This window comes from Leucopleurus acutus (assembly GCF_964270905.1).
Source record: "Leucopleurus acutus genome assembly, chromosome: 1".
Lineage (NCBI taxonomy): Eukaryota > Metazoa > Chordata > Mammalia > Artiodactyla > Delphinidae > Leucopleurus > Leucopleurus acutus.
Window position 1 is genome coordinate 136267015 of NC_139142.1, and position 25199 is coordinate 136292213.

Sequence of the window (25199 nt, forward strand, 5' to 3'; positions counted from 1 at the left end):
GTTGGAAGGGAACATTAGAGGTCTTGTCCAGCTGTCTCATTTTACAGATAAGGAATCTGAGGCTCAACGAGCTCAGATTCAGTTTGAGGTCACATTGCTAATGAATGGGAAGGCCTGGACACAGACCTAGGTCTTGGACGTCCAGTCTTCCCTCCTGGTGGTTTTAAGTGATGTTTTTGTTTTGGCATTTATTGAGATCCTGCCGAAGAAGCTTTGCAAATACTACTGTTTTCCTGGTAGCAAAAAATAATGCTATTTACTAGAATGTTAGTGTACCTGAGTTTGAAAAGGAATACAGACAAATACTTTGTGGGCTTTTGAAGTTTTCAAGATTTTGTCCTTCCTACAAGGCTGAATTTTACCACAGAATTTGTTGCCCACTTAGTTGTTGAACATTTAATAGCCTCAGGGCCTTTGCTATTAGGAAGTTTTCTTTAAAGAGCAGAGATTGGAACCTCATTTTCTGCATGGTGCTTTTAAACATGCTCCATATTAAGTTGGTCCTACTTTGAACTTAACTTTGTATGTGGCATAGTCATCTCGGTCTTCAGTGAGTGGTTAGTCCCCTAATTCAACGCGATCCATCTAAACAAGTGATAATACTCGATACTCTCCTGGCAGGGTGGAGAAACAGTGAAAAGAGTGAGACAGGAAAACTGAATGAAATAAATAAATAGTTGCGGAAATTATTCTTTTTTTTTTTTTTTTTACTCAAATAGTGACATGCTCTAAGCTGTAAGTAAAGTTTTTGTTCTGTTTTCTCATCCTAGTCAAAGAATGAAACTTTTTTTCAGAGGCAGATTGTTTTAACTCTCTTCTCTGTGTTGTCTGGGTCATATGGATGCCCTTGAAATAGTGATACGAATGTAGTAGCCCCTTATTTAGCCCCTCTTGTGAAATATCTTGGGACATCTTTGCTAGCAAGAAGCAGAAGCAGACTGAAATTTGCGTCAGTTTATTATGCAGCTCATGGAAGCAAATGAAGAGACAGCACAAGCAGACCTCAGCCAGGTGGCATCAGGGCATTCTGGGTGCTTTGAACCACCAGTATTTTGTCATTAACATGGCTGTGCTCCCAGTTCAGCTCCGTCTCTGTGGAGGGCTCAGTGTGGACTACAGGTTGATTCCTCTGGGGTCCTATGTTGAGGCAGCTGGCATGAGGGGGCAGAAAAATGTAGGACATCAATTAGCCTCTTGGTGGCTGTGGTAGGGGCTTCTCTTCCGGAGAGAGATGGGCTGCGAGGGAATGATGGACCTCTAGCAGTAGGATTGCTGTGGGGCATAACCAAGGTGTTCGGCTCTTGTTGGCAGCTCCTAATGAACCTGTTCTCTTAGGGCCAGTTTTACTGGAAACAGGAGGGGTATTTTCTACGTATACCTGAAAGATGAATATAAATTTGCTATAATACAGTAAAGTTAGAGGAATTCAGTAAATTATCAACCTAGGAATATAATATGTGCAAAAAGGTGTAAATTGAGGTAATTGGAAATTTCAAAACAATTTGTTTCTCTCTTAATATATGTTCCTCTGTTACATATATGTTCTTTACTCATTCCTCACTATGTTTTCAATTATTTTTTAACAGCATTTGAGCAGTAGGCTGAATCTTTATTGAACACTATTGGAACTGGCTAAATAAAGTAGTTTATTTGTAAGGGAATGTTCCATTTGGCCTGCTGGCCGCATGACCTGATGGTCCTGTTTTATTTAAGTTGTAGGTTCCCTGAAGTTATTTAAACTTCTCCTACTTTGGAACTATGGCAGAATTGCTACAACTTAGAAATCAGGTGAAAGGTCAGTATAGACAATGCCTCAAGCTAACCATGGTGATGGTGGTAACTATGAAAGCTTCAGCTGAGAGGAACCTACTAGTTTTGGACCCATCGCTGAACACAAATTTAAACTCGTTCTGCCAGTGCACGTCACCTTAAACTTAGCCAAGTTGAATTTCATCTGCTGTTGGCTATCCAACCTCCATTCTTTTAAGACCATCTGGAGCTCCCTAACATCCTTTACAGTTTTACTGTCCAAAACGAATAGTGTTATCATCAAACTTGGCCAACTTACTGTCTGTTTCATTTTCAAATCACTAGTAAATACGTAAGTACAGTAACATTAACCTATAAAAGAGGCCTCAGAGTTGTTTCCTGCTGACCTTTTCACTGGAAGACTTTTCATTGTGATTTTCTTTCTCATCATCGAATCAATCCATGACCATATGTGGACCCTTGGTCTAGCGTCATTTAAGGAAGCGCGTGTGCACACTGTAGTCACCTCAAGGCAGGGGCAGTGAGTTATCGAGGAGTGGGAGGACCTGAAGCCAGGTAAGTAAACACAGTTATTAATTTGGTATTCAGAATAGATTAGCTTCATATGTTATTTTCGACTGTTGGAGCAGTTGTGTGCTTCTTAAGAGGCCAGCATCACAGAGGGGATGCCTCTAATGTAAAGTATGAGAAGTAATTGAAAGGAGGTATAACTGATGGCACATCTGAGTAGTGTTGTAATTGAATTTGTAGCCATTTGACAGAGTTAAGATTGTTGGGTTCTTCACTAGGAAAACTAACAAGTTAACTATGGACTGCAAATAGTTGGTTAGTTTATTGATTATTGCTGTAATTACTGACTGAGCTACATATAACAGGGTATGCTTGCAATATTGACAAAACAAGAATTTGAAAATTTTACCATTAGTAGGGAAAAGCCAGCATGCTTATTCTTTATAAGTATATTCCTCATACTGTACTGTTTATGTTGTCTGTTAGAAAGCATGCTAAGGAGAGATTTAAGAAACCCTTCTGTTATAAATGTATAGAAGAATAATAAATAAGTCTGATTTGATGTGAGTTGATATGTAAGACTTGCCACTGAATAAGTTATAACCAATGTGAGTACGTAGTCACCACGTCTGTATTAATTCCTATTTGCCTCCTTCCCCTTAAACATTGTGGAGCAGCCATTATGTGTAAGGCATGGTGCTAAGCATTCTACGGCAGTAGTTTCTTAGATTTTGGGGGACACAGGGCTTTTTGAAAATGTGAGGAAAGTTGTTTATTCTTTTCCCAGGAAATTCACACAGTGCAACATTTTACCTAGAAGTTCAGGAATTTCAAGGATCTCTCAGGCCCATATAGACCCCAGGTTAATACCTCTGCCATAAGAGATAATAAAATGCACAAGACATGGTCCATGCCCTTGATGAACTTCCAGAAAGAGAAACAGACAATGTTCCTTATAGTACCCTTTTACTTATTTTATTATTTATAGTACTGTAGTAATTGAGGGAAGGGGAGGAGATACTGAATCAGCCTTGATAAACAGTTAGTTAAATTCTGCCTCTGTACTTGGTCTAAACATTTCAGTGTTCTTGGTTAGTGGTTTCTGTGTCACCCTATCGTTATGGCCATTTTTCTTCTATGTACTGTTGCTTGGAAGTGGGAGATTCGTAGCCCTGTGCCCTATTTTAAGATGTTTTTCAAGTACTTTATAAAAAAGTTTCCATATACCAGCTTCTGTGATTTTGATCTTCCTAACACCTTTATGAGGTGAGCAAGGCAGCTATTTTTCTCATTTTTACAGCCGAGAATACTGAGGCACAAACAAATTGTATTCCTTTCTCAAGGTCATACAGCTATGTAGAGCTGGGACCTGCGATCACTCACTGATTTGCTCACTTATTCATACAGCCAGTTTTTCACACATTAAATATTTATGGGATGGCAGCTCTCTGGCCAAGCCCTATGCTAGCTGGTGGAGGTGCAGTGAACATATAGTTCACTTTTTCAAGGAGCTCATGCTCCAGTCAGGGAAGTTAACAAAAAAGGAAACAGTGTTTGGTGTGGGAGGATGAGAAAGACTCAGAGCTACCAGGCATAGTGATAAATGCTGTCATATGCCTAAGCATTAGGTGTTCTGTGAGCACAAAAAAGGAGCACCTGATCTAGCTTTGGGGACAGAGGCGGCTTCCTGGAGAGAGTGGTGTCTAGGTGGAGTAGGTGAGGACAAGGGGACTGGCAAGGGTGTTTGAGCAGAGAAAACAGTGTTTAAAGGCCCAGGTGAAAGGATGCCTGGTGCATTCAGGAGGAGCTACCCATGATTAGTGTGGCGTGGACAGTGGGGGGAGGGTATGAGATGAGGTTGGGAAGGCAGGTGGGCTAGATCATGGAGGGCCCTAGCTTGAGGATTTGAGAAGTGGGGAAAATGCAGAGTTAATAAGACTGGTGATTGATGAGATGTGGGGAGGAAGGAAAGAGAGATGGTCTGGACGACTCCCAGATAACTGGTTTGGGAAGCTAGGTCATGGTGATCTCATTCACCCGGTTAGTGAACCCATGTGGTGGAAGACAGGCCTAGGGCAGGAGGGAGGGGTGGGAGAGGTAGGGACCTGTTGAATTTGAGGGGCCTCTGGACAACTAGTTGGGTATGTTCCGAATCTTAGGAGAGAAATCTGGGCTGGAAATAAAGGTTTGTGATTCATCAGCTCCTAATTAGTCTCAGTGACTCCACTGGTAATTGAAACCTTTGAAGTGGCTGAAGTTAACTCGAGGAGAGTACAAAATAAAAAGAGAAGGTTGATGAAAAACCATTCGGAACGTGAGCATTTAAAGAAGGGATGGGGAGAGAATCACTTACCGGAAGCTGAGTAGAGTGGTAAGAGAGGTAGGAGGAAAATGTGGACAGGCGGGGGGAGTTGCTGAAGAAAGAGGGCGAAGTCACCGGCCAGCACAGGTATCTGCATCACACCACGCTGCCTTCCCCAGTCTCTGAAAGATCAGGTGACATGGCCTAGCCCACACAGGATATGAATGAAGAAGCTTTCCACCAGCTCAGCAGTCCACCCAGTAGCCTGCTTTAGTTAAAGGTTTTGAGGTACGAGAAACAGGAGATAACTTACCTTTTGACTCTCAAATAGCAAACATTTTATGTTCTGAGTGCATGGACTAGAATGAAAGAAGTATTTTTCATGGTTGACTGATAAACCGTTTGCTACATCTGTGAAACAGGGGTGATGATACTCCCAGAATAGGATAGGGTTGTGAGAAACTAGATGAATAAATGTAAATATCTAGTATTGATACTGAGCAAGGGCTCTTGTGCCTGAGGTGCAGAAAGCCAAACTCTGACAGCGGGGTTTGCAGCAAAGTGAGCGTTTATTTGCAGGGAGCAAAGCCAGGAGAATGGGCAGCTCATGCTCCAAAGACCCAAACTCCTCCATAGCTTTCAGGCAAAGGTTTTTAAAGACAGTGTGAGGGGAGAGGGTCGTAGGAAGCTGATCAGCCCGTGGACCTTCTTCTGATTTGTTGGTGGTGAGGTAACAGGGTGATGTTTAAGGAATCACAACCTTCTGGTTCCAACCAGTCTGGGGTCTAGTGCTTGTGGCCAGCATGTATGTAGTCACCATCCTCCCTCCACCTGGGTGGGAGTCTTAGTTTCTATAGAACAACTCAAAGATATGCATCCGATTTTTATCTGTATCCCCTGAGGAGGCACTAGGAGGCCTGTGACTCTGTTGTCCTAATAGTTAACTGCTTGAGTCTGCTCTTTGGAACTCAGGGAAGCCGAGGAGACTAAAGCCTTTTTCTACAAACAAGAAACGAGGGATGTGGAGGGGCTTTTTTGTACCTAGGATGGCCCCAAAGGGTCCTGCTTGGTTTCAATCCCCCTTTTCTTTGATACTCCTCAATCCTGAGGGGAATGGGGGTGGGACAAGAAAGGGAATAAAATTTTGGATGGAGACGTTAATCATAAACTTGGCAGGGGGTTTAGGGGGACTTGGTTTCAGTGTTGAGCCTAACACAGTAGGTATTCAACAAGTGATAGTTGTTTCTGTGTATCTCTCTCGCACTGTTTTCTCTCCTTTCAGTAGAGAACTTGTGCCTTGTAAAGTTTAACTGTGCTGTTTTGGAATTCAAGTTTTTATATGGCAGATTTCCATGAAGAAAAAAATGTAATTATTGATTGAGTTGTGCTGTTAGAATTAGGGTCATAACAAATAGGAACACTGTATGATAAACTTGCAAACAGAACAAAGCCAAAAATTGTACTTGCTATCCCCTTGTTCAATCTGGCCCTCTGTTTCAAATTAATTAGATATTTGGATAACTATGTTAAACTTTGTCACATCCTTATTAAAATTGTTTAAGGATTTTGAAGAACATCGCAGAGGGACTCTGAAACTAATCTGAGTCTGGTACTGGAGATTCCATTAGCAATCACAAAACTGATTAATCTTTTACTCAGTTAGCTTATTGATTATTGCTGCAATTACTGCATGTAATGGATTCTACAAGGGATACCAGAGAAAATATGTTTTATAACTGCTGCTGACGTGTTCAGTTTGAGTGAAAACGTGTTCGGTTTGTACTTGTTATACATAACCATTTTTGTGTTTTTAAATTCCGTAACATTTCTACTCAGAAAGTGCTGTGCTTAATATTGTTTCACTACTAGGAGGTTCACTTTTAAATTCCTCAACTACTAATCATTACAGTTTACAAATGCCTTCACTAATTCTATTGCTGCAGTTTAATTTTGAGCTTCACAGTAACCCTATGTAATAGAGTTGGTATCTTTATCCTCATTCAGAGGAAACTCAGGTTCAGTGAGGTTAAATGACTTCCTGAAGACTATACAGGTTAATAAGTGGCAGAATCGGGATTGGACTCCATTTCAATCGGTAAATATTTGTCAAACACCTACTATGTGCAGGACTTTGTGTTAGGGGTAATGAAAGCCAGGATAGGATTATAGAGATTAAGCTAAGAAGCTTTTTGGATAATGTCAAATTATGGCTCCGTTAACGTTATCATGGTCACTTTGTTACTTTTCTGTCCAAGCCATATTAAGTATATTGGCGTAAAAGATTTAGATTTTGGTTTGGTTTGGTTGGTTGTCTTTTCATTTTGTTTTTATCTAGTGGAAGCCTTGTCTTTGGCATTATTGCTTATTTTATCAGTATTTAGAGCAAAATTGGAAAGATCCCCTTAAAGGGAGAATGTATAAAACCCTGAGAGAGAATGAAGATCCAAAAAGAACTTGCTTTGCAGCTTATTAAGTGTTCTCATGTTTTCTCATGTGAGTTTCACAGTAATCCTGTGGGTACATACCACCTTCATTTTACAGCTGAGTAAACTGAGGTGAGGTGAGCATTTCTTCACTGAGATCATCAGCTAGAAGTGGCCAGTACTGAGACCCCAGGGTTTGAGCCTGTAACTCCTCTAAGTGCCTTGCTCATCTCACTGGGCAGCACAGGCTTTGTGGCTCATCAGGACTGCTCTGTGCCAGGAGGTACTGCACATGGCCCACGTTTTATTTTGTTTCTTAGGGAATGCCTTGTGAGCAGTGGCCTGAGCTCCTAGGCCTAGTGCCTCCTTGATGGCCCCCCGACCCTCACTAGGCCTGCTCCTGAGAGGTCGGTTGCCTAGAGTGGGCCCATACCATGGGTTTAATTACCACCCTTTATAGTTTGTCCTTGATGGTGAATTACTTTGGTGTGTGAAACACAAAATTCTCTGATAATACAAAGACAGATCAAACCCAGTATTTTAGCAGAAGAAAATGTTTCTAGGATTTGGAAGAACTGTACAAAACAAAAAACAAATCCTAGCTACTTGCTTTGGAGAAACTGTCAAGTGGCATACTTAATATCATTACCGTGGCTGTGTTAATTACTGTACAAAGAGATGTTTTTAGATTGCTAAAAAATTCCTCCAATGATTATAAAACTATATATAGTTTCCCAGTTGATTTGAAATGAAAGGGAAACCATTTTTATTTATATATTTTGTGAGGTAAATAAATAAAGTTGGAAAACAGGTCAATTTCATGCATGCAAGGTTTTATAGTAGGAAAAAAATGCCTTGCACCTGTTCTGACCCTTTACATTTGAGGTTATTTGTTTTCAAACTTGACCCCAAGCGCCAGTTTCACACAACTCTGTAAATAATTTGTTAGATAAAGCATCAGGATATTTTATTTGTTTTGATTTCTAGGATTGTGGTAAAGTAGTAACTGAAATTACTAACCTATTGTACATAGCAGTTAATTAAAGAAAAGCATTAACTATAGGAGAACACCACCATTGCTGTTGTCTTGTATCAGTATAAAAAGGCAGTAATTTTTTTGACAGCCACTGATTGGAAAGTTGCTTGCAGCCTTCCAGAAGCAAGAGGGTACATGCTGTGGATCAATAACCGGCAAATTTCCCATTAAAAAGAATACCTGAGCAATGTTCCAAATAGCCACTGGCATCTTAATTTTCCATGAAACCTCAAATACTTGTGTGCTGAGGACAAGTCATTTTCGGACAATTTTTCCAGACTACTTGTTAACAGTTATTGCTGTCCCAAAAGGTTGACAGCCTACATGATTGATATTTCATTTACTTGTCATCACTGCTTGAGTAATGGCGAGCACTATATTTCTGTGATTTTAAGGAATATAGTTTCCTGAAAGACATTTGCCTTAGTATGTATTCCAGAGAGCGTATCACACATATTTATGCTTTATGTGTATAAGTTTTTACATCTATAGAAGGAGAGGATCAGTTTCCTATACAGTTTGAATGTCCTCAGAAGGCAGGGTATACTTATATCAGTCCATAGCCATCAAAAATACACTTTCACTTCGTTTTTAGGGCGAAGAGCCTTAGACTTGTTAACTTGTGATTCTAAAGATGATGTAGAATTTTATAACTCCCCTTTATTTATAAGGGAAAAATAAACTTGATCTTGTAATAATTTTAATTATTACATAAAAGCAATAGAAAGATATATGTACATATTTTTTAGAAAGAAACTTTTAAAGAGTGTCAGCAAATAATGATTATCCAGGAGGAATTTTCTGAAAATATGATAGTTAAGTAGAAAATGTGCTTATGTTTTTTAATATAAAAACAGCAAGTATTAAAGGGGAATTCTGCTGTGACAGCCCCTCACAACACAAAATCAGTGGTTTTCATCGTTAATATTTTCCACCAAGAACATCACTGTTGTTTGTCAAGTGTTAAAAAAAAGTTAGGACAAGGACTTCCCTGGCCGTGCAGTGGTTAAGACTCCGTGCTTCCAATGCAGGGGGCCCGGGTTCAATCCCTGGTCAGGGAACTAAGATCCCGCATGCCATGTGGTGCAGCCAAAAAAAAAAAAAAAAAAAAAAAGTTAGGGCATAGAAGCCACATGCAAGTTAGGTGGACATATGCTCACCAATTAGGATATTAAAGAAAATGGGGATAGACCGTAATACAGCCTACCGAATGAACTTGTTTATGATGGAGTATGAAAGCTTTTTGAACTTGGAACTTAATTTTTCATGCCCAGATTTTTAAAGTGAAATTTGATCTATACTAAAGTATTTAGAAGACTAAAACGTGAAGGTATGTTTGCTTGAAACTGGGCTATCTTTTTATCATATTAATCCTGTCATCTTTGGATGGATCATATCTTGTTTCCTTGTTCCACAGTCTCTGATTTTGATTTCCATTATCTGTACATTTTATACACAAATATGAATAATGTTTGATTAACTGACTGGCGTATAGGTCCAAGCTAAATGTGAGGTGTCTCCATTTTGCTTTGTAAAATCCAGGGAAAAAGAACAAAAGGCAATTTGAGAAATTTCTACTAAAATGCTTTTTGTGTCATTTTAATTTATTTAAAAATTATTTTTTATAAGATTCTTTTTTTTTTTTTTTAAACATGGACCGTTTTTGTTTTTTGTTTTTTTTGCGGTACGCGGGGCTCTCACTGTTGTGGCCTCTTCTGTTGCAGAGCATAGGCTCCGGACGCGTAGGCTCAGCGGCCATGGCTCACGGGCCCAGCCGCTCCGCGGCATGTGGGATCCTCCCTGACCGGGGCACGAACCCGTGTCCCCTGCATCGGCAGGCGGACTCTCAACCACTGCGCCACCAGGGAAGCCCCCATGGACCGTTTTTGTTTTATGTTTTGGTTTTTTGGCCGTGAGGCATGTGGGATCTTAGCTCCCCAACCAGGGATCGAACCTGCACCCCCTGCATTGGAAGGCGAAGTCTTAACCATTGGACCGCCAGGGAAGTTCTTGTGTCATTTTTAGGATATGTCATTTTCAGAACATTTCTAGAGATCAGATACTAACGTAAAATCTTTTTTTTTTTTTTTTTTTTTTTTTTTTTGCATCACGCGGGCCTCTCACTGTTGTGGCCTCTCCCGTTGCGGAGCACAGGCTCCGGACGCGCAGGCTCAGCGGCCATGGCTCACGGGCCCAGCCGCTCCGCGGCATGTGGGATCTTCCCAGACCGGGGCACGAACCCGTGTCCCCTGCATCAGCAGGCGGACTCTCAACCACTGCGCCACCAGGGAAGCCCACTAACGTAAAATCTTAATCAACATTTTTTACTCTTAAAGATAAATGACAATGTGGAGGATAACACTATACTGGACTTTTAGTCCTGAGTATTCACTGCAGTCATGTTGATGTGCAAATAGGGAAAAAGAATTCTCGAGGTTGATATGTATATACCAGTAGTTTACAAAAGTACTATGAATTAAACAACCCATAAGTGTCTGTTCCAGTATTCATACATTACTGAGTAATCTCTTTCTATAATCTCTTTGCAGTATTATTCCACAGTAATGGAACAGCAAGTAAATGGACAGTTAATAGAGCCTCTGCAGATATTTCCAAGAGGTAATGTTGAACAAATTCTAATCAACAATGATTATTTCAGTAAACTGTTTCATCAACAGTTACGTTTTCCAAAGGTTTAAATGCACATAACATGATGTTTAGCTCTTAATTTGAAAAAACAAAAGAAGTATTCATTATCGTGGGGATTGCAGGCTGTATTATAGTTATGGCAGATAGAATATCTAATTTACTAGAGTAAATTAAACTAACTAGATTGGTTTTCGTTTTTGAAGTACATACTTACATTTGCTTAAAGAACTCTTTGGGGGTCCACATGGTTTCTAAACCAAGGCAAATGAATGACTTTAATTTTGGATATTTATAAATTGTGGCTCATGATGGCAGCCAGATCTGCTATTGAGTAGAAAGCTTTCAGCTAGTGCAGAAACCAAGATTTACTGGGGGGTTTTAGGAGCGATATTTTGGTGGAATGTTTGGTGCTTGATTTTGGGGGGAGACATTTTCTAAATAATAGAAAATCCTCATAAATAGGAATTCGATTGTTAAGTTTCCAAAAATATGAGCTAATGAGAGTGACCCTTGGTGAATCACCTGGTTAAATCATTTGTTTTTCCCTTTAGGTTTGAGAGTACTAGCCTTGTATCAGATATGATTGCTCAGCTCTATATAAATGTTCCCTGAAATTTTGAATAATGGTGAAAAAGAACAGTTTAATTATATAAACCATTAAGTCTTTCACCCATTATACATTGCCCCACTTGGAAATCTGTGTTTTCTAACTGATGGAACAGATAAGAAAATTCTCTAAGTAAGTCTTCTAGAAATAGCTTAATTGAAATAATTAAAAGTTAAACTTACCTTCGTTAACTGATACTGTACAAATAATCATGGTATGGGTTTTCCAATTAAGCATTCTAGACTTTCATTACCTGTAACTCTCTGAAGTTTGAATAGCTCAATTAACCAGTAGACTCCTCTTTGCACTGATAGTCTCCAGCGCATGAGAGGATCTGGGTTCAAGAGTAATGCTGTTCTTCTAGCATTAACATGGGCAGTGGCATTAGGAGTATTTAGTACATTATTAATAATAACTTATTAAAGACCTAAGTAAGTAAGTAAAATTGGGCCGTTGATAGCGTGTCTGAAACAAGATTGTGATTATTTCAGTTCTGTTGCACCTGAAGACTAAAAACTAAAAAAAAGAGGGCTTCCCTGGTGGCGCAGTGGTTGAGAGTCCGCCTGCCGATGCAGGGGACACGGGTTCGTGCCCCGGTCCGGGAAGATCCCACATGCCGCGGAGCGGCTAGGCCCGTGAGCCATGGCCGCTGAGCCTGCGCATCCGGAGCCTGTGCTCTGCAACGGGAGAGGCCACAACAGTGAGAGGCCCGCGTACAGCAAAAAAAAAAAGAAAGAAAATGTTGCCATTTCTGTGTATTAAGCCAAGAACAGGGTGCAGATTATTTCTTAATATTTTCAATAACCAGAGAATTTGGGCAAGTTTCAAAATTGTTTCTCTACAAGGAGTATTTTTTTTACCAGCTGGAAATTTCCATTCATTGCTTTCCTACTGGATGACTTTATAGCTCTTTTGTAGCAAACCCCAGAAAGTATCCTGGAGAATTATAATTCTAATGCTGAGGGCCTTCATTTTTTCTTCTTTTCCAAAAAGTATTTACTTCTCTTCATCCAGAATCTTCCTAAGTTCTGTTTGTTTTCTTTTATCTTGTGAACAGCCCCTGTCAGTGTCCCTGTCCATATCATTGTGCCCCTCCCATGATAATAACAGCCATTTTTAGCCATCTTCTCTGTTCAGACACTAATATTGCTTTGTGTGTCACCATTTCTAGTTCTCCCAACAGTCATGCCTATTATTATTGCTTCCATTTTATACTTGAGAATATTAAGGTTCAGAGATGTTAAGTAATTTCAGAGTCACAATTTTTAAGTGGTTAATATACCCTTTGAATAAGAATTTTGTTTAAGTTGTAATTTGCTTAGAGTAGAAGGGCTATATGCTCTTATGTAGGTTAAAATATTAGTAGAGTGTGCATGGGGGTAGTTTGGAGGGCTTGGTAGGAGTGTGGAGAAGAGTATATTATAGGGAGGAGATTCTTAAAGAAAATATGTGACATTTGAGTGTCACATGTAGTCCTAGGACAGAACCTATTAGTCTCCAATAAATTATTAAATACAGTTGTTCCACGCCAAATTTAAATTTTTTTAAATATGAGACTCAGTCTCCCTATCTGTGTGGTTTTGTGCATACTGTTCTGTGTCTTTAGTTTTCTACAGTTTTTTGCTTTTTGCTTATTTATCTACACAAAGTATAGATTTTATGCAATTTTATTTTTCATATAAGTTTACATAAATCTCTAAATATATATAAAATTTTATGTAAGATTTATATAAATTTAGAGGTTATACAGATTTTTACAGTTAGTGTATAGACATTGGGTATATTGCCTGGGTCTACTGAGTTGGTTAGAGGCTCTCAGACCTTAGATTCTTAGATTCTGTGGTCAGGCCCCATGTGAAAAAGAATCTCTAGACTGAGCAAATCAGAGGACAGGAGAAAACAATTCTCTTCTAACATCAGGTCTTCTCATTCCAAGTGGCACAATTGCATTGGATAGTAGCTCCCAGCTCAGGGCTAATTCTCTTTGTAGTTATAAGATATGTTAACTATTAATAAGTATGAAAATTCACTAGCTTTACAGTAACTTCTGACTCCACAGCTTTAATATGAGGCTACTGGGTTTTTTTGAATACTGTTTACTTTTTATTTTATTTTTTAATTAATTAATTTTTGGCTGCATTGGGTCTTCGTTGCTGCACACAGGCTTTCTCTTGTGGTGAGTGGGGGCTACTCTTCGTTGCGGTGCGCTGGCTTCTCATTGCGGTGGCTTCTCTTGTTGCAGAGCACAGCCTCTAGGCACGTGGGCTTCAGTAGTTGTGGCACGCGGGCTCTAGAGTGCAGGCTCAGTAGTTGTGGCACCCGGGCTCAGCTGCTCTGCGGCATCTGGGATCTTCCAGGATTAGGGCTTGAACCTGTGTCTCCTGCATTGGCAGGTGGATTCTTAACCACTGTGCCACCAGGGAAGTCCCTTGAGTACTATTTAGATTTCCAGTCATAAAGATTTAAGAAGCCAGTTGAGGAAGGAGGCACATGTTAAGGTAGGAGATAAGAGTTGATGCCTGTCTCTAATTCCTTAGTTAGCCACTTTCTTACTAAATGAAGTTTATAATGCACTGGCTACTTCAGAGGAAATGCTCTGAAGTGTTGTCTTAGGAAGTATTAATGGTCCCTAAAGGACCAAGCATCAGATGTATGTGACTGTTGTTTTGTTCAAAAAGTTAATTTCCATCTTTAGGAAAGAGGATTTGGAGTCTCAATTTTAATGTATTTTAGAAAAACAAATAAAAATCCTTTATTGAGGTTTAGATTTTTTTTTTAAGGAAAATAACATAATGAGTTTGAATATATTTGAAATACACAAACCTAAAGCAACTGATGTGCTTTGTAATTATTAGCCACATCTTCTTCTTATTAAACAGCTCGATTTCTTGTCAGAAACAGAGGAAAATACATGTACATCTGAGAAAGGAGCAAAAAAAAAAAAAAAAATCAAATTCATCCTTTCCCAAACAATCAATCAAAATTGAAGGCCCCTTAACATATAATATGTAGGACACTGTAGTTTTCAGATGGAAGCAGCTTATAACATGGGCAGGAAGCACTTTATTTTTTTTAACATTTGATGAAGAAGCATTTGCTGAATTGGAAAAGTACTAACCTGTAACTCAAGATGGTGTCAGGAAATTAATATTATTTTCACTGGTACTGCTTTATGTTTAGACTTAAATGTTAGCAAATGTCAAGATTTGCAAGAAATGTCATGAAATTAATGGTATATCTGTATTCTAACAAATTTGACTGCTTACTGCTTTGCAAACTGATGTTCAAACTTAAATATTTCATCTTAGAATCTCTAGCAATTGTTTTGGCATTAAAAGATCCTCCTCCCACTCCCCTCCAAAAACCCCAGCTGTTTTCATTGTAGTATTAAGTGATAACAGATATACAATGTAATAGAGTGAGGAAAGATGATGGCAGAAATTTGAATTATGAAAGGAATCTAATCATTTTAGCTCAGTTAACTTGATTTTTATATGTTTTAAGCAGAAATTGGAATTTATATGAGGTGGTGTCAGAAAGCTCTTTGCATTTATAAATGCTCACTCCTGCAAGTTAAAAACCCTGGTTCATAATTCCCACTTTGGGTCTTGGGAGCCACTTTTCAATCATTTCTCTCTGCTAATTTTGGTGTCACCCTCATTTCTTTTTAAACGATTCATTTTGAGCAAATTTGTAAATGGCCCTGATGTGTTCTACAATTTAGTCAATTACTGTTTCAGCCTGCAAGCCTCCTGGGGAACGGAACATACATGGCCTGAAGGTACGAATTTCAATAATTGTTTCAGTAAAGTTAGATGGATTTGTAATGCTGTGTTCCACTTATTGAAATGTCAAATAAAACTGCACTTTCTCAAGCTCTGACAAGCGTTCCTTTTTTTTTTTTTAAATGGGTTGTGGAGGGGGATTCATTAGTATTTGTTCAATATGTGTACATATTGGGGTTTTGATGCCGTATTTAAAAAAAATTATTATTTGGAATTCTTTTGTTGGTCTGTTTCTTCAGGATGATCCTGGGTACTGGTCTCCACAAAGATTTACTTGAGTAAAAATATAGACTTCATTTCAGTGATTAATTAAGCACATAAGCATATTGCACACAGAATATCCCCTCTTCTTTTGACATGTTTATGCTAGAAACATATATCTATTTAATGTCCTTTCATTGTTCTGCATATTTTGAATTCTGGATTTCTGCTTAAGGCTTTACATTTAAAAGAAAAACTGGCTATTGTATTAGACTCAAGCGTTTTATAATTAATTACTTGAACCTCATTTTTCAGTGAATAAGAAACATTCTGCAATGTTCTGCCTGGTTTTAAAGCTGAAGGGGTATGATATCGTGAGGTTCACTACTAACCCATGGATGTATTCTTAATATACTTTTTTGAACATACTGTTTTTTATATAAAACAAAAAGAAACAGTGAACTGAATTTTTTCACTAGAATTGACTTCAATTCTAGACAGTGAATTGAAAATGTCCCCAGTTTATCTCTCCCTTTTTCAGCACTATTTAAGTATTTGAATAATGACAGGAACAAAGTATTATGTAATATACAGGTTGTACAGTTTTTATAACCTATATACTGAATAGACTCCAACCATGGGTCTGTCTAGTAAAAAGCTAATTAACCTTCATAGTGAAATGAGAAATTTGTGGCAAATTACAGGTTAATTAGAACTGTGTCCTCAGAACACAGACTGATCAAGATCCTTTCTTTACTTGTAGGTGAATACCCGGGCTGGATCCTCTCAACACAGCAGCCCAGCAGTCTCAGATTCACTTCCAAGCAATAGGTGAGAGCGAGCGAATGACATGTGCCTCTGAGCGTGAATATCTACATAGTTGGGAGTGAAGAAGAGGCTTGTGGGATGACATCTCTTTTTTTTTATAAGACCTCAAAAGTGTGTATGTGGCTAAGAAGAAATCTGACCAGTTAAGTAACCCTAGCTATGTATTGACTGAAAAGAAAGGACCTCATAGAGAAAGATAAAATTAGACATGTTGAACTATTTATTTTGGTCTGTGGAATGGTTTTCCTTCAGTCTCCAGATTATGCAGAAACAGAAGATTCAGTGCCTTTGACTGTTTCCATGCTTTGATGATCTGGTTTGTATAATGCTTATTATTTTTGTCTTGCTTGTCCATCTTTTGGCAGTGTCATGCTTCACTGATATCTTTCCCAGAAGGAGGCAAGGAAAGAGTAATGTGGTGAAATTTAAATTGACCAGCCAAGTTGTCCATTTATGTATCTTTGGTGCACAGAGATTGAGCTATTACAGAAGGAAGATAATTTTCATTAATTCATGCTAACATTGTCCCATACTGGGATGGATACTAAAGACTTGAGCCTCTTCAAAGTGTTCTTCTGACAGACCTGAGAACTTACTTCCAGAAGATTAAGGTTCTCAAGTAGAAGGACCTGCTTAAGCTGAAAGAATTCTAGATCATATTTGTTACATATTCAGTTATTCAGCTGGTTAACATCTTATTACTGTACTTGAAGATGACACTTGAAGGTGATTGCTCTGTGTGTATGTATTCACACTGGTGACTGAAAAGCCATCGTTGAGCCGGATCACGCTTCCATTGTGTGCCCAGGTCTTTCTGGGTTTAGGGTAGTAGTCAGTGTTTGCACAGCCCTTACCTGCTGAGATGTAGCTTAGGCTTCTACTTTCCCTTCCGTGCCCCTCCTTACCCCCTCCACCCAGTGTCTTGGTTCTTTTGCCACTGGGCTTTACTGCAGGTAATTTAAAGTCTCTCCTTCTGACTCTCTCTCTACTCTCCTGTCCCCTCCCCAAAAGTCACTTCCTTGATTGCTTTATTGTAGTGTCAGTATATCTTACGCACAGCTTTCCTGCTATGAACACACTACTCTTAGAGTGTGTTTCCTTCTTAAACAATTTATTCTGTATTAAAATACATCCACTGGTTATTCACCAGTGGATCACCTGTCTTGTGGTCCTGAGGGGTAGGTCTTTTAGTCCTCATCCAAGTGCTTGGCCCTGCCAGGCGATGCTCTGAGGCTTCTCTTTTCATGCTTGTTGGGCATGAGAGCCATGTCCGCCGAGTAGAGGCATGGGGACTGAGGGTCATTTGTTACATTCAGCTCGAAGAGGGCAGGGCCTCTAATTATTACCACTACTTCTAGAAAAAATGTTATTCAGACAGACTGACTATTAGCCTTGAGTGAAAACAAGGACTTTTCCTGGTGTTTTAGGTCAAAGTTCATCATGGTATAAAAAGCAGGATGGAGTTGAAAAAGACAGTAAGGCAGAGAAGCAGCAGGATAACTTTTCAACTCTCTCAGATTTGGTTTTAACCAAAACCAAAGTGAATTAGCTTGGCTTTTTAAAAACTATCATTTATATTCACAGAGTATTATAACATCTTTGGGCTGGAAAGAGACTATCTGATCTAGTGGTTCTCAGCCCTTTGTTGCAGAATCTTCCTTTAGGGATATGACAGCCTCCCAAATAGTAATGGTAGTTTGCTCCAGAAGTGATTTTTGTTGTGGGAGGAATGCAGTTTGAAAAAGTCCTACAGGTGATTTTAATATGCCACCCTAGGTTGGCCATGTGCTGTGCCCCATATTGATAACTAATCAAAAGTATTTATCGAATGCCTCCTATTTATTCAGTGCTGTCCTACCCACTAGGAATACAATGTGGTCCTTATCCTCTGGAGCTCGCTGTCTCATAGGCATACAGACCACCTCCCCCCAGTATACAAATAATTATACTTTATAATTAGTGTTATGAAGGAAACAAGCAGATTTTGAAGTGAGAGAACACTGGGCAGGATTGTGTTTAGATTCGGACGGGGTGCCCAGGGGAGAGTGGCATTCCACTTCGGCCTGAAGGATGAGAAATACCTAGCCACATCAAGAGCCAGAGAAGGGCATTTCAGAGGGTGGGGAGAGTAAGTGAAGGCCCTTGGGTGGAAAAGGAGCTCCATGTGTTCAGAAGAAGGCCAGTTAGGCTGGAGCCCAGGGAGGGGTGCTGGGCTGGGGGAGGGAATGGAAAGGTGGGGAGAACAGTAGGAGTGATAGGAGAAAAGGAGGTGACAGGAGCTGACTCCTGGGGCCTGGTGTTTGAGCTTTCCCCTCAGTGTATTGGCAAGCTGTTAGACGACTTTCAACAGAGTGCCATGGCCAGCTCGTTGTTTATAGAAGACTCTTGCCTGTGGTGTGAAGCATGAGAAGGAGAGGCCCCCATCTAATGCTGCTTTCCTTAGGTGCCCGACTCCCCACTCCTTGCCAGATGGTCATCCAGGCTCTTCCTGAACAGCCCTGTGGCAGGAATGCACTTTATTGGCTGAGGCACCCGTTCCATGTTCATGTAGCTATGTCTCAGAACGTTCTTTTTGTGAGCTGAGATTTGTGTCCCTTTAGCACCCACTCGTAAAGATTGAGTTTAGCCCTCAGAACAGGGCTGTTCCCTCTTCTAGGTAATAGCTCTACTAGTCATCTTCCCTCCAAACATACTTCTTCTCCTGGGTTTCCTGTCTCAGTAAATTCTCCCACGTCCACCCGGATGCTAACTCCAGGGGACCCACCAGGCATCATTCACTGCTTCCTGGGTCTCCCTCAACCCCACATCCAGTCAGTCCCTACATTTATAGGTTCTACCTTCTGAATCACTGTGGAGTCTGTCTACTTGCCAGCATCTCTGTTGTTGAAAAGGTAGATCAGGCTCCCTAGATTACTGCTATAACCTCCCGTGTTGCCCCATTGCAGTCCCTCCTCTACACTGCAGCCAGAGTGGTCTTGCTAGTGCATGTTCTGAACCCATCATTCCCCCCTTTACTGCTCCTCACAACCTTCAGGACAAACTGTACCCTCCACAGCAGGTGAACCATGGCCTGCCATGTGTGGGTCCTCTGCTCACTCTAGCCCCCTAGCCTGCCACTCCCCCCGTCCAACTGATGGTTCAGCTTTGCTGATGAATACATGGTCCCCTTAATGGATCACATTTCCTCTCACTACTGGGCCTTCACATCCACTGCTGCCTCTTTCCTGCTTTCTTCTTTTAATCCATTCCCTTCTTTGCCTTCATTCCGGCTAACCTTCGTCATCTTTGATGAACAAAGATGTTATCTTCTTCTGAAAACTGTTCCTGATTATTGCCCACCTCCCAGTCTACGCCAGGTACTCCTTCTATGAATTCCCAATATCTCACTGTGCTTGCTTTTACTGTAGTGGTTAGCACATTGTATTATAATCACCCCTGTCCCCCAATAGATTCCGTACTCCTTGAGGGCAGTGACTGTAGCATATTCATTGTTTATTTTATTTTATTGAAGTATAGTTGATTTACAATGGGTTAATTTCTGTTGTACAGCAAAGTGATTCAGTTAGATATATATATGTGTACATATATATATATTCTTTTATATATTTTTTTCCATTACGATTTTGAATGGATAAAGAAGATATGGTACATATATAAATGGGATACTACTCAGATGTATTCATTGTTGAATCCTCAGTTCCCAGCAGGATGCTTGGCACATAGGTGATAGTCGGTAATTCCTGAATAAATGAGTGGACAATGAATTTATATTCCCTTTAAATCTTGTCTCTGAATTAAATTCTCCGAACTCATTCAGCTTTTCTGATACAACATTATTTCTGGTCCCCTCACCCTTTTACTCTTCTTTGGGTATCTCAGTGTCCCCTTAAAATGTCATTTGTATCACATCAAAATTTTAAAGTGTTTTTAAAAGTGATTTTTGGATAGTTCAAGTCACTGTGACCATGCAGATAAATAAAACATTGAGGGACTTCCCTGGTGGCGCAGTGGTTAAGAATCCACCTGCCAAATCCTAAAGATGCTACCAGAAAACTACTAGAGCTAACCAATGAATTTGGTAAAGTAGCAGGATACAAAATTAATGCACAGAAATCTCTTGCATTCCTATACACTAGTGATGAAAAATCTGAAAGAGAAATCAAGGAAACACTCCCGTTTACCATTGCAGCAAAAAGAATAAAATAGGTAGGAATAAACCTACCTAAGGAGAAAAAAGACCTGTATGCAGAAAACTAAGACACTGATGAAAGAAATTAAAGATGATACAACAGATGGAGAGATGTACCACATTCTTGGATTGGAAGAATCAACATTGTGAAAATGACTCTAGTACCCAAAGCAATCTACAGATTCAATGCAATCCCTATCAAACTACCAATGGCATTTTTCATAGAACTGGAATAAAAAATTTCACAGTTTGTATGGAAACACAAAAGACCCCGAATAGCCAAAGCAATCTTGAGAAAGAAAAATGGAGCTGGAGGAATCAGGCTACCAGACTTCAGACTATACTACAAAGCTACAGTAATCAAGACTGTATGGTACTGACACAAAAACAGAAATATAGATCAATGGAACAGGATAGAAAGCCCAGAGATAAACCCACGCACATATGGTCATCTTATCTGTGATAAAGGAAGCAAGAATATACAATGGAGAAAAGACAGCCTCTTCACTAAGTGGTGCTGGGAAAACTGGACAGCTACATATAAAAGAATGAAATTAAAACGCTCCCTAACACCATACACAAAAATAAACTCAAAATGGATTAAAGACCTAAATGTAAGGCCAGACAGTATAAAACTCTTAGAGGAAAACATAGGAAGAACACTCCATGACATAAATCACAGCAAGATCCTTTTTGACCCACCTCCTAGAGAAATGGAAATAAAAACAAAAACAAATGGGACCTGGGCTTCCCTGGTGGCGCAGTGGTTGAGAGTCCACCTGCCGATGCAGGGGACACGGGTTTGTGCCCCGGTCCGGGAAGATCCCACATGCTGTGGAGTGGCTGGGCCCATGAGCCATGGCCGCTGAGCCTGCGCGTCCAGAGCCTGTGCTCCGCCACGAGAGAAGCCACAACAGTGAGAGGCCCAAGTACCGCAAAAAGAACAAAAGCAACAAAAAAAAACAAAAACAAAAAACAAATGGGACCTAATGAAACTTAAAAGCTTTGCACAGGAAAGGAAACCATAAACAAGACGAAAAGACAACCCTAGAATGGGAGAAAATATTTGCAAATGAAGCAACTGACAAAGGATTAATCTCCAAAATTTACAAGCAGCTCATGCAGCTCAATATCAAAAAACAAACAACGCAATCCAAAAATAGGCAGAAGACCTAAATAGATATTTCTCCAAAGAAGATATACAGATTGTCAACAAACACATGAAAGGATGCTCAACATCACTAATCATTAGAGAAATGCAAATCAAAACTACAATGAGGTATCACCTCACACCAGTCAGAATGGCCATCATCCAAAAATCTACACGCAGTAAATGCTGGAAAGGGTGTGGAGAAGAGGGAACCCTCTTGCACTGTTGGTGGGAATGTAAATTGATACAGCCACTGGAGAACAGTATGGTGCTTCCTTAAAAAACTAAGAATAGAACTACCATATGACCCAGCAATCCCACTACTGGGCCTCTACCCTGAGAAAACCATAATTCAAAAAGAATCATGTACCACAATGTTCATTACAGCACTATTTATAATAATCAGGACATGGAAACAACCTAAGTGTCCATTGACAGATGAATGGATAAAGAAGGTGTGGCACAGATATACAATGGAATATTACTCAGCCATAAAAGGAAACAAAATTGAGTTATTTGTAGTGAGGTGGATGGACCTTTTGTCTGTCATACAGAGAGAAGTAAGTCAGAAAGAGAAAAACAAATACTGTATGCTAACACATATATATGGAATCAAAAAAATAAATTTTTTTTTTCTGAAAAACAAGGGTAGGACAGGATAAAGATGCAGACGTAGAGAATGGACTTGAGGACACGGGGAGGGGGAAGGGTAAGCTGGGACGAAGTGAGAGAGTGACATGGACATATATACACTACCAAATGTAAAATAGGTAGCTAGTGGGAAGCAGCCGCATAGCACAGGGAGATCAGCTCGGTGCTTTGTGACCACCTTGAGGTGTGGGATAGGGAGGGTGGGAGGGAGACACAAGAGGAAGGAGATATGGGGGATATATGTATATGTATAGCTGATTCACTTTGTTATAAAGCAGAAACTAACACACAATTGTAAAGCAATTATACTCCAATAAAGATGTTTAAAAAAAGAAAAAGATCCGCCTGCCAATGCAGGGGACGCGGGTTCGAGCCCTGGTCCAGGAAGATCCCACATGCCGTGGAGCAACTACACCCGTGCACCACAGCTACTGTGCCTGCGCTCTAGAGCCCGTGAGCCACAACTACTGAGCCTGCGTGCATAGAGCCTGTGGTCCGCAACAAGAGAAGCCACTGCAATGAGAAGCCCACAGACCACAACGAAGAGTAGCCTTGCTCGGCACAACTAGAGAGAGCACGTGTGCAACAACAAAGACCCAATGCAGCCAATAAATAAATAAATAAAAATAAAACATTGAGTAAACTGGGGCACAAAGAAATTGCCAGGATATATAAATATAATTTTTTACCAAAGTTCATAGCCAGATATTGACATAATGAATAAAATCAGTTTTTGCCTCTGTTACTCTCAAAGCATGAATTGGTCTTTGCCTTAGGTGGATATGTTTATTAAACTGAGCTTACTAATCCATATGGTGTTCCTAAACCATAGTTACTGAATTCATGTCCCACTGCCAAGGCACGGCCTTTCCTAAACATTCTGGCTTTCTCCTTCTATAAAATTAGGATGATTAAATTTTCCATCTATCTACCTCTGGTGTTAAGAAGATTGATGAAGTTGTATTAAGGAATCACATTTTGTTTCTTGGATGAAAGGTGTTTTGTAAATGCAATGAATCAAAGTTATTATTTTAAGTTGCATGACATAATGGAATATCTGTGGAGAAACACTGCCTGAGCATTGTTTGGTCATTTCTGTTTTTATAATAATTGCAAATATTAAATTGGGACCATTTATGGCAATATCAGGGTCCAAATGTTTTCCAGAAAAAAAAAAGTATGTGTGTAAGACAGACAGACTTTGAACAAGGTTCGTACCTTAGTTTTCTTTATGTATCAGGAATAACTTTCCCCCACAGGGTATACCCACAGCGGGATAGTTACTGTGAGGATTAGATCAGGATACTAAGTAATAGCATTTAGCACAGTGCATGGCACATGATCATCACTCAGGAAATGGTAGAGGCTAATATTTTGTTTTCAACTGGACTGATCTTAGTTTATTTTGGGGGGGATGTATTTCAGCTTTAGTCCCATTCTGCAGTATTCTTAATTGCCACTTGAGTGCATGAATTCTTAGACTTGGGAGGATGTTATTAAAGTTTAGAATCATTGGCTGAAGGCATGTTTTATAAAATCTGGGGAAAGTAGAGACTAGGGCTCCATAGTTTGCATTTGACTGTAGCAGAAGTTTAAGAAGTATTTATTAAGAAAAATAATTATAACTTGGAATCGTGAGTGTGGTCAAACTTGAAGTCTGAGGTTTTCTCAAATATAACTTATTAAAGGTACCAAATGAGTGTGTGTGTGTGTGTGTGTGTGTGTGTGTGTGTGTGTGTTACTACCATATAATAACAACCAGAATAATGACTATCACTTACCAGACATTTAGTATGTGCCAAGTCATTGGGCTAGGTTCGAGAGTGGGAAGGAAATGGAATATATAGAGAGGTGAGTAAGATGTGGTATCTGTTCTCAGGGAGCTTCCAGTCTTGGGAGAGGGTGTGGTGGGAAGAAAGGTATCTACAGATAACTACCAAAGGGAAGAGAGTTAATTTGGCAGATGGGTAGAGGGTTAGAGTAGATAGATTAAGGATAGAGTTAACAAGCTTTAAATTTCAAATTAGAACATTGATGGGAGGAGGTATTATTTTATGCACCACTCTGCTAACTGGGTGGATGTGTACAGGTATAACTCATTATAAAGCTAGAAGGACTTCACAGCATCTTTCGGCCGCTTTCCCTAAACTCATCCACATAAATGTTTACATAGTCATAAATGTCCAGAGAAGAAGATTTCTATATTTCTTACATACCTACGGAAGCTGGGTTTCATACCTACAGGAAAGGAAAGGAAAGAGAAGGCAGCTAAAATTGGTTTAATACTTACTATGTGTAAGAAACAGGTGCTAGGGCTTTTTGTAATATTTAATTTTCTTGGTTACACTATACTGTTGATATTTCCCCCATTTTATAGAAAGGGGTAATTGAGGTTCAGAGCGGATAAGTATCTTGTTCCAGAGCACACAGCTTGTGAGTGCCAGGATTTATTTCTATTACACATTTACTTCCCAGGAAGCTGAATTGTAACTCTTAGCTATAGTACAAAATCAGGACTTAAATTATTTTATCTTTTGAAGTTCTGTAATCTTTGTTTGCTGTGAACATTCTAAGAGTGCATTGTTAAGTACTTGACATTTAGCAGATGACAGAGTCCACATAAAATAACCATTGTAAGGCTACTCAAAGGCAGCAGAACTAATAGCAACAAGAGGTCTCTGAAATACTCCATACAATAGCCTAGCTTCATTATGACAGTAGGCTTTTTTATTGCTTTAGATTACTAACGGGGTTTCAGTCCCTTATCGATACCTTTGCCATTTGGCCAGTTACTTTAGAAAATATTTTATGTAGGGAGAAGGATGTAAAGAGTAGTGTGGTCTGTCTACACCTAAAACAAAAGTGTGTTTTAGTCTGGAATTTTCAGTGGTGTTCAGAGGTGCTGATGAACTTGCCATTAAAAACTATGTCTTTTCTTTTCAGCTTGAAGAAGTCTTCTGCTGAACTGAAAAAAATATTAGCCAATGGCCAGGTAGGTGTCATTACATATTAAGACTATAGTAATAACTTAGTGCTGTCTAGTTTTTGTATCCATAAACTTAATAAGCAGATAAAGGATCTATAAAATTCTTCTTGTC

The 25199-nt window shown here is 39.6% G+C and overlaps 1 protein-coding gene across 2 annotated transcripts in view; it reads left to right on the forward strand.

Moving 5' to 3' along the window:
- Window positions 1–25199, forward strand: part of MAP2K5 (mitogen-activated protein kinase kinase 5) — a 267148-nt gene that overhangs the window by 23081 nt on the left and 218868 nt on the right. For both annotated transcript variants that reach the window (XM_082838889.1, XM_082838890.1), the window contains exons 4-7: window positions 10591–10660; window positions 15038–15078; window positions 16047–16114; window positions 25045–25093. In XM_082838889.1, the coding sequence (XP_082695015.1) occupies window positions 10591–10660; window positions 15038–15078; window positions 16047–16114; window positions 25045–25093 (228 nt within the window). The remainder of the gene's footprint in view (window positions 1–10590; window positions 10661–15037; window positions 15079–16046; window positions 16115–25044; window positions 25094–25199) is intronic.